Below are 18,023 nucleotides of genomic sequence, written 5' to 3' on the forward strand. Positions count from 1 at the left end.
GAATCAGATTCTCCAGCACCTCAATTTGTCATACCAGTATCCTATCACATTGCGATAGCAGTCCAACTCCCCCAGCCCCTTTTGCAAAATCTCGAGAGGGGAAACAACAACAGCACTAGCAAGTAACTATTCCCAGTCTGCAGTCATCTCCTGCCCACAATGTATTCACTCTCATCGTGGATAAAGACAAGACAACCAAAGTACAAAAATGGCAACAGGAACAGTTAAAGCAATCATCAAATTATAAAGAGGAACCGAGGGATAGACATTCATGGATTTTTGCTTTTACCTTTAGGACAGCCAGTTCACACAGTAATATTTGCCCTGCTGTTTTACTTGCACGCTTGACCTCAGGGATGCAATTGGGAAAAGAGAGTGCTGTGAAGCTGTGACAGGTGTGTCTGTTTCACAGCAGTTTTCAAGAAGCGGGGAGTTCTTTTTAGAAGCACTATGGCCACAGAACTCCCTGCATAGTATAACTTTGCCTACCGCCAGTTCCCAATTTATTCTTTCCCACCAGGGCTCTTCTTCATAGATGGCAGCCATTTTCAGATCCGATGATTCTCAGGAGTACCTGTACCTCACTGGAGCCATCTTACTGCTTATATAATCGATTAAAATGTATGCCAAAAACACAACCACCTTTCCACATCATGTGCATTTTTTTTTTTTGGTCTTGTGTTGTGTAACTGGCATACAAGTTATTGTGAGGTATTAAAAACACACACAAGAAATGCTCTTAAAATACATTGGGTTTTCTTATATTTAATATATGACATGTCTTTTTGCAAGCAATCTCTCTGCTCTTACACCATCCTGGAGTCTGAAATGGTGCCTCTAGGGTTTTGTTCTTCACACGATCAGGCTGCCAGGGGTCATTTCTGTGAGAATAATAATAATGATAAAAACAGCAGCAAAGGACTGTATAGATCAGCCCGGTGTTTCTTGTAAATACAAAATGGACAGTGGCTTGAAGTTTGGCAGTAATTTGGCCTTGTGGAGGCTATTGAGTGGGGAAGGGCTTTTGTTGAGCGGCGTTCTCATCCATAAATAAAACTCTGATGGCACTTCCCTAGAAATATGGCAGACTGAATTAACCTGGTTCTTTCTTCCAGCACACTGACATTTTAACAATGGATAAGAAAGTAAAACAGAGGGGGGAGTAGAGTGGAGTTAATTTGCCAGTGTTGGTGCCAACCATGACTAGGAAGTTGGACCTTGGACTCTTAAAGTAAACGGGTCCAACGTGATCTCACAGATACTTTAAAAAAATATTCCATTCTATATCAAAAGTAGGCACATGCCTTTCTTTCCATAAAGAGAAGAGCAAGGGGGACACAGTAAATTCTGCCTGCCTCGACAGTTTCTCTCTGGTCTTTGATGTAAGGTTAGGCACAAGCCACAGCATCTTTCATTGGTGACTACAGAGGTCTGATTTGGGAATTTGGCTGTAGTTATGGAACAAGTGACATCACACTTGGGTCAGTTACTGTGGAAGGAACAAAAACATCTCATTTGTATTGCTTTAAAATGTACACAGTTAAATATGTATATTAAAAAAAATACAGTAATACATTAATCTTGTGGTGTCGAATCAACTAGAAGGTATGTATGATGCGAGGATTTAGCAAATGAGATCTATAGATACAAATTTCACTGCAGAGTTATGTTGTAGACAAACGTCTCTCTCTCTCTCTCTCTCTCTTTAAATATGTAAATCCTACACTGTAGGGTTTTTTTCCCTTTATTTTTTATTTTTGTAGTGGTAGAAAATGTTTTGAACACTTGTCCGTGAACATGAGCCGACAGTTTGTTACTGAGATCCTCAGAATGGCAAAAAATTTGCAATGCAAACAATTAGTACTGTATGCCAACTCTGCAAAAAAAGCCCTAACACACACACACGCAGCCTCAAAACAAGAGGCTTTGCTGTACAACCTCAGATAGTCTTCCTGGCTTCCATGTACCGTTTGACACTGCGACGGCCGAGAGCCTCTAGCATGGCAATTCCTAGATACCAAGCTTGTTGGATTGGCCAGAATGCCACAGGAGAGGGGAGGGGGGGAAGAATTAATAATTCTAGCAGCACACAACCATCAAATCATTTTCATATTGAACCTGCGTGGTCCCGGGACCTCCCCTTCCACAACCGCACCATTGTTCTTACGGGGGACGTACTCGAGGTCAATGTTGGTTTTATGCTTGCCTTTCCCTCGGCTCCACACAAAAAGTAGTAAGAAACAAAATAAAACCACCCCGAGGAACGTGAAGCACCCCATAGCTGTCGACACCAGTATTGTCTTAAGGTCCAGGGAAAATGTATTCATATTGGTTCCATTGGAGCTGGTGTCATTGGAATCTGTCATGTACATAGGAGTCCTGTTGGCATAAAGGAAACGATCGGAGGCAAACCCTTTGACGGTGAGGGTGGCTGACAAGGTGTCGTTCCCAGCAGCGTTGCTGGCCACACAAACATAGATCCCGCTGTCTTGATCTTGGGCAAACCGGATCTCCAGGGTGCCGTCTCCCAGCACCGTAGCTCTCCCATTCGATTTTGTGGTGACCAGTCTCCGTCGCGGCGTCAGCCAGGCGACGGTGGGCTGAGGGTCGCCGTCTGCACTGCACTGCAGCTGCACCGTTTGGCCTTCCTCGATCACCAGGTATTGCAGCTTCTTGTCGCGTATCCTGGGCTTCTTGCAGGTGAAGTAGAAAGAAAGGGCGGTGCTGTGGAAGTCTTTGAAGGGCCTCTCTCTGACGCTGTCCGGGCCGGCGCACATCGGCTGCTGGCCCCCAAACTGCAGCGTGGGCTGCCTTTGTAAAATCCAAAGCAAGCGGCAGTCGCAAGCCAGCGGGTTGTTGCTTATGCAGAGGATTTCCAGGGCTTTGGTGGAGTGGAATGCGTTCTCTTCAATGGTTTCCAACAGGTTTTGGGACACATTCAGCACCCGGAGGAACCGGAGTCCTTGGAATGCGTGGGGTTCGATGGTACGCAACTGGGCCCCAACTATGTGGAGCTCTTGGAGGCGCACCACATCGGCAAGCATGTCCGACTCAATGGTGCTAATGGGGTTGTAGGAGAGATTCAGGTGGGTCAAGTAAACCAGGTGCTTCAGAGCAGAATAAGGGACGGTGGACAGGTTGGTATTGGTGATGGAGAGAGAGGTGAGGTTCAAGCCATACAGGCTGTTGATAGGGATCATGTCCAGCATAGGCCAATAGTCTATTTCTAGGTTTTTCAGGTGGAACAATCTCTTGAAGGCATATGCAGGCAAAAGGTTAATATTGAGATGTCTCAGGTGTAGGCTGATGAGGTTGTGAAGGTGAGAAAGGGCTTCTGTTGGTACAGCTGTTAGGTTGCATTTTTCCAGAGTCAGCTGCTCCAAGCTGAGCAGTCCGCTGAAGGCCCTGTGAGAGATATAAACCAGATCGTTATCCCCAACCTCAAGGGACTTGAGGTTGTGCAGATCCTGGAACATGTAGTCCAGCAGAATGACAATCTTGTTCTCGCTGATATCTAGCTTTGTTAAGTTTGACAGCCCGGTGAAGACCCCTAAAGGGACCAGCTTCAGACGGTTCCCTTTCAGGCGCAAGGAGCGCAAGTTAAACAGGTTGTTAAAGGCTCCGGGCTCGACGTTGGCAACGATGTTGTCGCTGAGATCTATCTCCTCCAGCAGAGGGAAAGCTGTGAACTCCTCCGGGTTGACACTTTTCAGCCTGTTCTTGCTAAGATCCAGGATTTTCGTCTCAATGGGGATGCCCTCGGGGATGGCAATCAGGCGCCTCCGGTGACAGCTGACAGACTTGTTCTGTGCTGAGCACTCACAGCGGGCCGGGCAGCCTATGGTGGAGCCCATGAAAATTAGCAACACAGCCAGACCTAGAAATGGCTGCCAGCATGATATGGCTGTGTGAAGCATGACTCCACTGATGTTTTCTAATCCTCCGTCACAGGCCTGCCAAGACAGAGGGGAAGAGAAGAAGAAAACGGAGAGTTAGCTTAGTTTAAGGAGAGTCTCACGCTAAGGCAAATCCCATTCATTTTCAGTTAAAACAACTGCAACAAAGCTTATGAACCTGTATTCCCAAGCACATACGTACAGTTTTCCCTTGTTCTCTTTTATTTAACCCCCCCCCCAAATTTTTATTTATTTATTTATTTTGTTTAAGTAAATAGTACAGAAAAAAACAAAACAACAAAAGAAAGAAAGAAAGAAAGAAAGAAAGAAAGAAAGAAAGAAAGAAAGAAAAAAGATTGAAAACAATCCAAAAACATTTAAAGGAAATATTACATACTTATCATATAATACTCTCCCCCACACCCACAGCTTCCCTCCACCACAATTCGACTTCTTTGAATCTCTATTTCCACCTTTATCTTTGCATTCTCCAAATGTATCATTCCTTGTATTTCTTTTATCTCTTCTCTTTTCCAAATCATAGACATACTTTACATTTTTTATTCTAGGCATAATGTTTACTATGGGTAAAAGATTGGATTATACTGGAGAAAACGAACACAATGTTTAATAGAACAAGTATAAATCATTTACTCCCTTGTTCTCTTTTAATGGCAAATGCACCCACCCGAGAGGTGCCGGAACTGAGCTTGGGCGCACTGCAGACCCCATGGTGAGTGCCACCTGGCATTTTGTCACCCCCCCTCAGTGGTGACACCCGGGGTGGCCCGCACCCCCTTGCTCCACCCCTGGCTGTTCTTATAGCTCCACTGTGCTCCAGCTCACTCTCGACTACATTTTGGATATATTTACTGTGGAAAGGCCTTCAGCCTCAATTTCAGCGATTCTTTATAGTGACATACCATTCTAATCATTCTGCTTATGGAATAGTTAAAAGGTAACGGTAAAGGGACCCCTGACCATTAGGTCCAGTCGTGACCGACTCTGGGGTTGCGCGCTCATCTCGCATTATTGGCCGAGGGAGCCGGCGTATAGCTTCCAGGTCATGTGGCCAGCATGACAAAGCTGCTTCTGGCAAACCAGAGCAGCACATGGAAACGCCGTTTACCTTCCCGCTGTAGCGGTTCCTATTTATCTACTTGCACTTTGACATGCTTTCGAACTGCTAGGTTGGCAGGAGCTGGGACCAAGCAACGGGAGCTCACCCCGTCACAGGGATTTGAACCGCCGACCTTCTGATCAGCAAGCCCTAGGCTCAGTGGGTCCCTATGGTATAGTTACTTGACTCTTATTAGTTACAGGTAGGTAGCCGTGTTGGTCTGACGTAGTCGAAACAAAATTAAAAAAAATCCTTCCAATAGCACCTTAGAGACCAACTAAGTTTGTCATTGGTATGAGCTTTCATGTGTACGCACACGAAAGCTCATTTTGTTTTGACTCTTACTAGCGTGTGACTCCCTGCACATATTACATGTCTTCTGTTTATGAATTTTGAAACAGTTTGATAGTGTTATATAAATATTGTCAATATATTATTAGTCTATGTGTTGCTTGATGTTGTTCAGATTGTTCTGTTTTGCAACACAGGGGATTTTTTTTTTTGGGGGGGTTTACAGTATAACCTCCTCCCTTGGGCAATTTGTAGTAGCTGGTGGAGAGCAGGTGAGGAAGAGGAGAGGTTGTCGCCACCAAGACCCAGCCTTGCATGATGTTCTGGCTCTGAGGGGCAGACAGAGGGCAGGACCGCCCTAGGCAGGAAGAAAGGGAGAGCAGAGCACAAGAAGTCTGGATTTATTTTTAGAAATGCTTTGTGTGTCCACACCTAATTTCGCCCCTTTCTAAAATTTATTAATTTATTTATTGGTGTGTGTTTTTCTTTTTGCAAATCTACCAGAGAATAAAATTAAATAAAATTGGGATTTAGGGATTTTCTCAAGATGGTGGAGGGCCTGCGTCTTGTTGGTGTAGGGGTAATAGCACTCACCCTTCTTCAGATAGAAAGTGCTCTGTGGGGTGGGGGATAAAAATGGGGGGGTCAAGGAGGGTTCGTTGGAGGGGAGTGAGAAATGTCCCTATTTTCATCTGAGGAATTTTGGAGGGTATGCTGCACATGTGCATTATTATTATACACAGGTTATTAAAATAAAAGATCACAAGGAAATCTAGCACACGATTCAATCAATATTTATCACTTAAAAGCATCCAGTTGACTTTAGGGCCACCACAATGGGATCACGGCATTTGCAAATGCTCACAAATATATTTTAAGCAAGGTATCATGTGTAGCTAGCAGGTAGCAAGGGTATCATGAGGCCATCAGCCAATTGTTGCAAGCACGTGGGATAGAATAGTCTAGCATAAGAAGAGAAAGAGGGTTATAAAAGGGGGTGGGGGAGAGAGAGAGAGAGGGAGAGAGAGAGAGAGAGAAAGAAAGTGAAAGCTAAGTGAGTGAGAACTTCTGACACATCGAGCTCTAGTTGTGTCAACTGAAGATGAAGGTTTTGAGGAACTGTCTCATTTCATTGGGGAAAGAAGAAGAAGAGGAATTTGGATTTGATATCCTGCTTTATCACTACCCGAAGGAGTCTCAAAACGGCTAACAATCTCCTTTCCCTTCCTCCCCCACAACAAACACTCTGTGAGGTGGGTGAGGCTGAGAGACTTCAGAGGAGTGTGACTAGCCCAGCTGCATGTGGAGGAGCGGAGACGCGAACCCGGTCCCCCAGATTACGAGTCTACTGCTCTTAACCACTACACCACACTGGCTCTCCTTGTCCTGGACTGGCTGGGAAAGGTGTAGGATTTGCTTCTGCCTGAAACTCAATGGACTGGCCATCCCCTTTGCCCAAAGGTTAATTTTGGTAGCAGTGAGCCATCTTTGAAAGGCAATTATATCCCATTATGGTGTAAACTGCCTCTCATAACTGCGGGAACATGCCTCTACCTTGACTTGTCCAGCTCTTTGATTCTCCTCCTGGGCATCTTCTAAGACGAGGCTAATAATGTGTGGCAGGTTGTGTGGTGGCACTCTGATCTAGCCTGGGAATGGAATGAAGCCTCCTCTTTGTTATGTGACCCTGTGAGATTTCAGCACTGTCTGAGAAGAACAGACTGCTGAGACTCATTTAAGCCCCCCCCCCTCCTTTCTTCAGCTAAAGCTTTGGAAGCCAAAGAATTGCTACCGGTGTCCAGCTGTGCCAAAAACTCACCAAGCTAAACTTCACTTCATTAGGAATTAAGTTACCACTGAAAACCTATCAGGCCCTGTGATTTGGGGCTTCTGATGAAAGGAGCTCTCCGCCACTCTGATCATTACTTTTGGAACGCAGCCTGAGAGGGTAGCGCTTTCGTACTGATATTCCTTCCGTGCAGGGAATTCATTTCCTATCTCATCCATCTAATATATGAAGTCGAAAGTAAACAGGTTCAGAGGAAGACGAGCACCCCCCACCCACCCCCTGGAGCACTCATTTTAGTTGCAAAAGTGTGAAAAGCTTGACTGCAGATATCTACAGTACATTACACCACCGCCAACAAAAGAACTCTCCTAAGTAGTGTGAAGTTGATGATAAAAGATGACAGGAAGGAGTTCTTTACTGTAGCTAGTTTGGGTTAAAAGTGGGGAATTAATGCTTACCATGGTTCCTAACCGTAAAGAGCACAGGCTTGCAACCAAGAAAACAGATAATTGGGGCTGTAATCCTAACCCTGTTTACGCAGGAGTAAGTCCCCTTTGAATTCAGTAGGACTTATTTCTGCATAGATGTAGTTAGGGTTATTATTATTATTTATTATTATTATTATTATTATTATTTATACGCCGCCCATCTGTCTGGGTTTCCCCAGCCACTCTGGGCGGCTTCCCACAAAATATTAAAAACAATGGTCTGTTAAACATTAAAACCTTCCCTAAACTTTTAGATGTCTTCTAAAAGTCTGGTAGATGTTTTTCTCTTTGACATCTGGTGGGAGGGCATTCCACAGGGTGGGTGCCACTACCAAGAAGACCCTCTGACTGGTTCCCTGTAACTTGGCTTCTCGCAACGAGGGAACTGCCAGAAGGCCCTCGGCACTGAACGATGGGGGTGGAGACGCTCCTTCAGGTAAACTGGACCGAGGCCATTTAGGGCTTTAAAGGTCAGCACCAACACTTTGAATTGTGCTTGGAAACGTGCTGGGGGACAATGTAGATCTTTCAAGACCGGTGTTATGTGGTCTCGGCGGTTACTCTGTAAAGGGTTTTTTGAGGGCTATAACCAACCAACTAAATCATTGCATGCACAGAACTGTGAGGACACTGGAATGTCTCACTCTTCTTTCCCTGTGCTCCCCCCTCCAAATCTGCTCTGGATTTCCCCCAAATGCAGGGGTGTATTGGGGTCAGGGGAGACAGAAGGGAAGATGCATTGTGCTTGTGGAAGTCAGATTCAACTAAGTCAGATTCTACTTAGTCCTTTAAGGGATTGTGGCAAGGAGATCTATGTGGAGTACTAAATATAGACCCTGCCCCACTTTAGACCTCCACCACAAACTCATGGAGTGGGAAAAGGGGGGGCAACAAAGAGCAAAAGTCTCGGCAGCGCACCTCTGGTCCGCCTCCTATTTGCTTTAACATGAGTTGATTGGCTGTCCAAAGAGGACTGAAAGCTGGAGGTAAACTAAGACCTCAAGAGGGGTCTTCACCATATGATCAACCTCTAAGAAGCTCTGCTCCTTTCTCAAGAATGGGGACCAATGCTCAGCCTGCAGGTGAGCATTTACCCTCCCAGCTGGCATGCTCTATGCACCACTGGGCAAAGAGCATGCCAGCTCTATGCAAAGGAGCAGGAGGCATTGGACTCCTCAGTTGAAATGGGCTTGGGGGGGCGGGGCGGTCCTAGCATAGTTTCTGCTTTGACCTTAATCGAGTCTTTATTAAAGTTTATCACAATGCAACACAAACAGAACAAGTAGAATAAAAGAAACAAGAAGGAAAAGTGGTGGTGGTGGGGAGGGAATAGGAAAAGAAGAGAGGAAAATAGAAGGGAAAAGAAACAGAGATGAAAAATTGGAAGCTTCTGTTTTTTTCTATCTGCTGGTTACATAATAAAAAGATTATTTAAGACATGCAGTCCATGTTAATATCCATCTTCTCCACTTTTTCTTAAACCATATTGCTTTTAAGTCAAAGTGTCTCAAAATCATTCATTTCTTCTTCCTACAGAAAGTCCAAGAGGGATTCCCAAATTGTTATTATTAGTAGTAATTAACTTTACCTCCATTAATTCCTGCCACCATTCCTCCATAAAGTCTTCCATCCATGCCCATATTATTATTATTTTCCACTGTGGTCACATATAGGAATAATATTCCATATTTCCCCCCTTTAATTAATGCCTAGTTCCATATGTTCAAATTCATTTTCCTGTTGTTTTCTGTTGTGTTAGTGTCCCAATCTCCTCCTCTAGGACCTTCCTTTTCCCTTTGTTCCAGTCTTTTTTCCAGAGATCGCATTATGAATTTAATAGCTTCATTCTCCGAATTCACTCTAAATCTTATGCAGAATCGAGGAAGAAACAGGCTACATCTTGACCAGCGGAGCCCTGGGGAGTCAGCAGACAGCAAGTAGTTTTAGGAAAGAGACCCCAAGCATGGGATTCAAAGACTTGCTTAAAGTCACCTCTAGAACAACCCTAAATCAATTGTTTGAATGCTCAGAAAGTATTCTTGCCAATTTTTCATCCCCCTCTCCCAGTTGGGAAAGATGCGCTTCCAGATTAACGATTTCAAAGTGAAAGTCTGTCTTGCTCCACCTATATACATTTATACACACTAATAGAGATTATATTTCCGTTAGTTTATATGCTGTTTGAGTGCAAGACCTAACATGAGGGTTAGTGCCACTGCTGAACAATGTACAAAGCTGTTTTTTAGTGATTAGCTAACCATTCTGTTTGATCTCACTAGGACCTGAGACCTCTTTTGGCATTTGTCCTCTGATTCTTTGAAATGCAGAATGTTTACAGAAAAAGTATAGCTGCTCTGAATCTCTGTTTATGTGATGTTAGTGGTTCAGCAGCAGCCAGAGGGGAAATTTGGCACTACTTATCCCAACAAGGCCATTGATATTTCTTTTGGATAGTAAATCTATGTTACGGCATGCCAAACCCTATCTCTGGCATTCTCCCAAGCTATGGTCTAAACTGCCGTGCTATAAAGGTTTATGCCGAGTCAGACCAGAATAACAGGCAGTGACTCTCAAAGACAATTACATTGCTGAAGCGAGAGCATCTGAAATTCTGGTTGTCTAGTTTTCCTCTATAGTTGTTGTTGTTGTTGTTTGGTTGTCTAGTTTGCCTCTATAGTTCCTGTTCCTGTTGTTGTTAATTGAATTTATATACTGTCCTATACTTGGAGATCTCAGCGGTTCACAGAAAAGTTCAACAAAAACCACAATATATATATAATCAAAATAAAATCAAAAACCCCCCGCCCAAGAGCCACATTTTAAAAGGGCATAGGATGTCAATCAGCTCAACCAAAGGCCTAGTTAAAAAGGAACATTTTTGCCTGGCACCTAAAAGTGTACAATGAAGGTGCCAGGTGAACTTCCCTGCAGAGAGCATTCCACATACGGGGAGCCACTGCAGAGAAGGCCCCGTTCTTGTGTTTTCACCCTCTGGAACTCTGGAGGAGGAGGCACATGAAGGAGGGCCTCAGAATATGATCTCCGCCTGCTCTCCGCCCCCCAGTGCCGGAGTATGAAGCTCCGCCACTGTTCTTGATCACTTATTGATGACTCATGGATAAATGTATGAATTTCCTCCACTCAAAAGTATTGTGTAGGAGGGATTCTGAAGATACATAAGATGTGTCCATTGATGGACTGTGGCAATTTAAACTGCATGCACACAGAAGATCCTGACTAGCTTTCTGCTAGTTTTGAATCTAAGGAGACCCTGTAAAGGAGGAAAGGTTTACCCGGTCCATTAAAAATTGTAGCTTCAAGTGAGATCCTACTTAGGGCAGAGCACTCAAATTTATGACCTCCACAAGCTCCAACACTAGGTTTGGGGGCATAGGGGTGTGATTTCATCTGTCCCATTTTCCAGGCCAACATAACAACTTCCTATTTTTTCTTTTCCTTTTTTAAAGAAAAAGAAAAGAAGAAGAAGAATTGGATTGATTTCTCTACTTTTATTCTCAGCATGAATGCTGGGTACAGTGTACAGTCCTGCTCATTGAGGAAAACTGCATTGTTGGGATCTGTGAACACATAAAAAGACTGCTTGCATGTTTCCTTTATGAGCATCAGTTATTTTTATAATTATAAGTCAGTGTGGGAAACAGCTGGAGATGGAATGTAGGATTTAATAAAAGCATTTAATGTGAAATCCCTAGCACTGCAGAATCCTTTGTCTCTCCTGCTGACCATCTCAATCCCAGTTGGGTGCCCCACACCCCACCCCATTTCTGTGTTGTTAAGAGAGATGGCTACTGTGCCCCACAAACTGACTGGTGCAAGTATATAAAATGTAAGGGGAAGGTCCTAAATCCTCTTTGTAAAAACTTTACAATCTAATGCCATAAGATATATACTCTCATTTTGACTGCTGTTCAATATTTCATTGTTTGGCTTTGCAGAGATATTGAGAATCCTTTCAGCTCCTCTGTATACATATGCATTATTTTTATACTGAACATCAGTGTGGGAAACAGCAGGAGTCGGAATACGGGAAATGTGTACCAGCAATGACTGTTTTGTTTGTTCTTCGTTGCTGCACTAATTAACACCATTTGAATAAATTAACTGGAAAAACCACAAACCAGTAGGAGGCCTGAGAATACAGTTTTTAAAAAAGCAAATGGATCAGAGTGGGAGGTTTGGGGAAATATTGGCTGCAGGTAAAAAGTTGAAAAAGGAACAATCTGTGGCACTTACGAATAGGAGGGGCCGGGCGCTGTTGGCATGAAAGGAGAAGTTAGGCTGTGGAAGCTGGCAGATTTATGGCTGGGGGCAGAACACTGAAATAAACTATTAATAAAAATAAATAAATAGCAGAGATATGCACAGACCTTTGGTCCATGACCACTGCCAGGTCTCTCTTCCTTTTGTGATGTGCCTGAATGAAACGTGGAAGTCTCCAATTCCCTGTGAACTAGGAAACTATGGTGACCAGGTTCAGAACCATAAGGTTTTCATATCATGGACTGAAGTGGGCTTTGGTTTCCTCGGACACGAGTAGCACTGTGGTCTAAACCATTGAGCCTCTTGGGCTTGCCGATCAGAATGTGGGCAGTTTGAATCCCTGCGACGGAGTGAGCTCCCGTTGCTCTGTTCCAGCTCCTGCCACCCTAGCTGTTCGAAAGCACACCAGTGCAAGTAGATAAATAGGTACCGCTGCGTCGGGAAGGTAAACGGCGTTTCCGTGCGCTCTGGTTTCTGTCACAGTGTCCTGTTGTGCCAGAAGTGGTTTAGTCATGCTGGCTACATGACCCGGAAAGCTGTCTGTGGACAAACGCCAGATCCTTCGGCCTGAAAGCGAGATGAGTGCCGCAACCCCATAGTTGCCTTTGGACTTAACCATCCAGGGGTCCTTTACCTTTACCTTTTAGGTTTCCTGGTGCAGATGGCATGGGAAACTATGGTTAACTGCAAACTTCTGCATTTTGGGTACACTGTTAAGGGAGAAGGGGATGAGTGAATGGGCAAAAGGCATGTGTGTAATTTGGCATATTAAGCTAAGATATCCTAAGTAATAGCTTTGCTGTTGTTTAGTCGTTTAGTTGTGTCCGACTCTTTGTGACCCCATGGACCAGAGCACGTCAGGCACTCCTGTCTTCCACTGCCTCCCGCAGTTTTGAGAACACTGTCCAACCATCTCATCCTCTGTCGCCCCCTTCTCCTAGTGCCCTCCATCTTTCCCAACATCAGGGACTTTTCCAGGGAGTCTTCTCTTCTCAAGAGGTGGCCAAAGTATTGGAGCCTCAGCTTCAGGATTTGTCCTTCCAGTGATTGGTTTGATCCAGCAATGCAGTCCTTATATTGTTAAGTACACATTGGGGTTGGTCCCAGGAATGATCCCTATGCCTGAATGAATGAATGCCTCAATGAAATACTTTGCTGCTAAACTGGATGCTTTTTTGTGCATCCCTATGGCAATATAACACAAACATTTTGAATTCGGGACCACCCATGTAAACTTGCTGTAGCTTCCAGGCTCTGTTGAATTTGCAACCAACATAGGTCTGGAATATTAATGTGCTTGCATCTCACTGTGAAAAGTGAGGGTCTCCAAGTCCAAATTAGAGATAAAGAAGCACAGGAAGGGAGATCAGGGCCATTAAGTTTCCCAACAACATTTAACACCTGGATAGCAGTCTGAGTAAGCGTACAGGTGAAATGTGTTGTATTTCTATTCATATTTTAATAATTATTTATACATTTGCATATATTATGTCAGTCTGTGTCCCCTTCTGTCCTTTATTCAGCACCCCAAGATTTGGCCAAATCCTACCCTAGCCTGTTATAGTGTGTGGGTGTGGGTGTATTTGCAATTCTGAATTACTTATTTTCAGGAAAGCTTTTTCCTCCCCTTTAATAGATCTGCAGGGAAATATATGTACATTAAGAGGTATGCTCTGTTGGTTTGCCTGTGTTACAGGCTAGTAGGAAGGGTGTGCATTAACGTTTATAGATGCTATGATTTGCCAAACCGTTAAAAAGAAAGGCTAAGTTCTACCACGGAGGGCAATTTTAGTTTAGGGCATTTGAAGTTGAAGCAAATTAAAAGCAATAAATCACCTCTAATGCTAAGGCAGGCATTTTAGCACTTACGAAAGTCATTTCTGCTTATGAACATTTAGCAAGGCTATTACAGGGAAGCAGCGACTCCTAGAAGATATATATGAGAAACAGTGCCACATACCCATGCATGGTTGATTTTGGTTGGTTGGGGGAAAAGAAAATGAAGCAGTACATAAGAACATAGGAAACTGCCTTATACCGAGTCAGATCAGTGGTCCAATAATATTGTCCACACTGATTGGCAATGACTTTTCAGCGTTTCAGACAAGGGTCTCTCCTAGCCTACCTGGACACATTCTCTCCCTGAAATCCTTATGAGGAGCAGTTGAAAGAGCTGGGTAAATGTTATATATTGAAAGGGAACCAATATTAAAATGCTTGGAAGTTGATTTTTATTCTTTTATTTCTTTTCACATTTTTCTTTCTCTTCTTCTTTTTTGTCCCTTTTCTTCTTCTTCTTTTCTTCTCTCCTTATGATTTGATCTGATATGATCTGATATGATTTGTTAGAATTTTGCTTTTGTATGTATTAGTTTGTTTGTTATGAGTTGGGGGGGAAATTATTATGATGTGATTTAATATGATTTGTTATAATTTCCTTTTGGTTTGTGTTTGTCTGTTGGTTATGATTTGTTGATGTTTTTAATAAGAAATAAAGTTAATTTTTAAACCAATAAATAAATAAGAAAAAAAATGAAAGAGCTGGGTATGTTTAGCCTGGGAAAGGAGAGATTGAGAGGAGCAAGAATAGCCACCTTCAACTATCTTAAGGGATGTCACATGGGAGAAGGAGCAAGCTTGTTTTCTCCTGCTCTGGAGAGCAGGACCAGAACCAATTGCCTCAATTTAGAAGAAAGGAGATTCCAACTAAAAATCAAGAACAACTTTCTGACAAACAAACAAACAAACAAACAAACAAACAAACAAACAAACAAAATGTCCAGTAGCACCTTGGAGACCAACTAAGTTTGTTCTGAGTATAAGCTTTCGTATGCATGCACATGTCTTCAGATACACTGAAACAGAAGTCACCAGACCCTTTTATATATAGTGGGAGGGTAGGGTGGGGTTTTTCTCAGAATGGTAGTAGGAGATGGGTGATTGACTCAATGGGTATGGTAAACCTGTTGACGACTGTTAACAACTGCAATTAGTCCTACAGGAAAAAGCAAGGGATAGTATGCAGATGACCAAAAATATTATTTTGACTGTGTCGGACCAACACGGCTACCTACCTAAATCTAGAACTTTCAGTCAGTAGGAGCTGCCAGAATTTTCTCCCTGGGAGGTGGTGGACTCTCCTTCCTTGGAGGTTTTTAAGGAGAGGTTGGATGGCCACCTGTCATGGATGCTTTAGCTAAGATTCCTGCATCGCAGGAGGTTGGACTAGATGACCCTTGGGGTCCTTTCCAACTTTACAATTCTATGATTCTATGAATAAATGAAACTGCTGCAGTATCTCCCTTCAGTTTTAAAAATGGCTTGTTATGAGGCATGGCTGGGCTGGTGTTTGAGAAACACAAAGCTGCACAGGGCTTGCAAAACTCGTGTGACTTTTTGGATTCTGGCCATCAATCCCATCAGCTATGTGGATTCTCTCCCCCCCCCCAACCTGGACAAGCATGTTAGCAGCTGTTCTGTCAGTAAGTCTGTGTAGCAATTCTGTCAGTCAAGACAAAACACACGCTCACTAGGGACACCCTTCCTTTGAACTGTCAAAGCAGAACCTCCTGTGTATTTCACAGGAAGAAAGCTGTTGACCTCCCCCCCCCCCCCCCGGGCGCTGCTGACTGTATCACACTGGGGGAAGATGGAGAGCATGTGAAACTGTCACCATCCGATTTGTTTTCTGGTTCATGCATTAAGATCTGGCACAGCATTGCACATTTATGAAGTCCTTAACAGACTGCACAAACAGTTAACAGGCACAAAAGCGTCTCTGAAATTATTTGTGGATGGTTGGAAGTTGAAGAATTTAAACGCCAGCTTGCTCACCTCCAGCAGACCTACAAATCACAGGGGCGCTTGAGCGATGGTGTCAGGTGTCCTGATTGTTCCAAACCTGTGACCTACCAAACTGGATGCAACCCATCAGACATGCATTATGGCCTGGCAGGTGTTTAACAAGTTTCACTCCATATTTCACCATCTTTCTTTGACAGGCAGTAAAATGAGGAGATTTGCTGATGCCCTGGGGCAGATCGCAACCCAAGGTTAGTGGGCTGGGTTTGGCTGGGTGGGTCACAAAGTTGTTCAGGCCTGCTTCAAATAAATTGCGTCTTCCCATTGGGTGAGTGCTTAGCTAACTGCGGAGCTGGAGTACACAAATGAGGTCAATCAATTGCTATACCCTTTTACATTGGCAAGTTTCCCTCTTAAAGGGGGCAGTGGTCCTTGATTTGGTTAGTTCTGAATATACTGAACAACATAGCTCCCATTTTCCTTTTGGCTACCCTGAAACTGTTCCAAATTTATTTATTTTTAATGCTTTCCTTTTTCTCAACATTCCCAGTGCTGGAGTTGTTGATAAGGATTCAAATGGGACTTGGGCCCTTGTAGGGACCTTCAGAGGACATTATAAAAATAACAACTTTAAGGCAACCAAGATCAGCTGAGTCCAGACTCTCAAAACCTGGCAGATCTTCAGATTGGATTGCACTGTAAGTGCATTTAGTTGAATGTGCTTTGAAGTCTCCTTGTGGCTGTGAGGTTTCCTGATTTTCATAGAGTCACAGGATTGTACAGTGGTACCTCGGGGTACAAACACCTCAGGTTACAGACGCTTCAGGTTACAGACTCTGCTAACCCAGAAGTAGTACCTTGGGTTAAGCACTTTACCTCAGGATGAGAACAGAAATTGTGTGGCGACGGCACGGTGGCAGCAAGAGGCCTCATTAGCTAAAGTGGTACCTCAGGTTAAGAATGGTTTCGGGTTAAGAACGGACCTCTGAAACGAATTAAGTTCATAACCAGAGGTACCACTGTACAGTTGGAAGGGACCTCAACCAGGGCCAGAGCCTTCTCGGCTTTGGCCCCAGCCTGGTGGAACGCTCTATCACGGGAGACTAGGGCCCTGCGGGACTTGACATCCTGCAGGGCCTGCAAGATGGAGCTGTTCCGCCTGGCTTTCGGTCCGGGCCCAGTTTGACCCCCCTCTATGGGACCCTGTAACTTACCTCTTTGGCCCTTTTATTGGCTCATGTGGGTCCAACAACCAACATGGATAGTTGGCCCTGATGAATACTTGAGGTTCCTTACCCCTATGGTTGTAATTCATGGGCAGTCATTTAATTTTACCCTGATTCTAATTTTTAAGCTGTATTTTAATCAATTGTTTGATTGTGATTAATGTATTTGATATTTGATGTTAGCTGCCCTGACCCTGGTCTTGGCCGGGGAGGCAGGGTATAAATAAAAAATTACTTACCTACTTACCGGTACTTACTTACTTACAAGGGTCAGCTAGTCAAACCCTATGCACTGCAGAAACCTTTTTGCCTAACATGGAGCACAAAACCACGATCCTGAGATTAAGAGTCTGTATCCTGCAGGAACAGTCTAAGTATGTGCATGGGTGGGGTGAGCAGAAATAGGAATTTGGAGGTGGGGCCAACATGCAAGCCGAAGAAGAAGAAGAAGAAGAAGAAGAAGAAGAAGAAGAAGAAGAAGAAGAAGAAGAAGAAGAAGAAGAAGAAGGAGGGAGAGTTTGGATTTGATATCCCGCTTTATCGCTATCCGAAGGAGTCTCAAAGCAGCCAACATTCTCCTTTCCCTTCCTCCCCCACAACAAACACTCTGTGAGGTGAGTGAGGCTGAGAGACTTCAAAGAAGTGTGACGAGCTCAAGGTCACCCAGCAGCTGCATGTGGAGGAGCAGAGACATGAACCCGGTTCACCAGATTACGAGTCTACTGCTCTTAACCACTACACCACACTGGCTCTCAGGTTGTACAACACTGGCTCTCAGGTTGCAATCTCCTGCCAGAACAGGACTATGATGTGTGCATTCATAAATATGGTCCAAGGCGGTGCTCAAAATGGTTGAAGAATATAATCACATATCTATCACAGACTGGCATCCAAGAAAGGACATTGCTTCCAAAAGTCAAAACAATATTGAGCAAGCATTTCTCCATGGACCTTCAAATTAGGGGGTTTGAACAGGTTGTTATCAAATAGCAGAAGGCCTTAAATGCCTTACAGTTAGTAACTTGCTAGAACAGGGAGCTCCTGGCTTTGCTGCACCGCAGTGCCACTTCTCCAGATGGCTAGTGGGACATATTGCAGCATTCAGCTCAGTGGTACTTATTCAAGGGATTA

General features: G+C 44.0%; 1 protein-coding gene across 1 annotated transcript in view; it reads right to left on the bottom strand.

Moving 5' to 3' along the window:
* Positions 1 to 672: 672 nt before the first annotated feature.
* LINGO2 (leucine rich repeat and Ig domain containing 2) overlaps positions 673 to 18,023 on the bottom strand; it is a 165,584-nt gene continuing 148,233 nt past the window's right edge. The window contains exon 2 of the mRNA XM_035141194.3: positions 673 to 3,953. Within this exon, the coding sequence (XP_034997085.1) occupies positions 2,097 to 3,917 (1,821 nt within the window). The 5' untranslated portion in view covers positions 3,918 to 3,953 and the 3' untranslated portion in view covers positions 673 to 2,096. The remainder of the gene's footprint in view (positions 3,954 to 18,023) is intronic.

The sequence above is a fragment of the Zootoca vivipara genome, chromosome 15 (genome assembly GCF_965207765.1).
Source record: "Zootoca vivipara chromosome 15, rZooViv2.hap1.1, whole genome shotgun sequence".
NCBI lineage: Eukaryota > Metazoa > Chordata > Lepidosauria > Squamata > Lacertidae > Zootoca > Zootoca vivipara.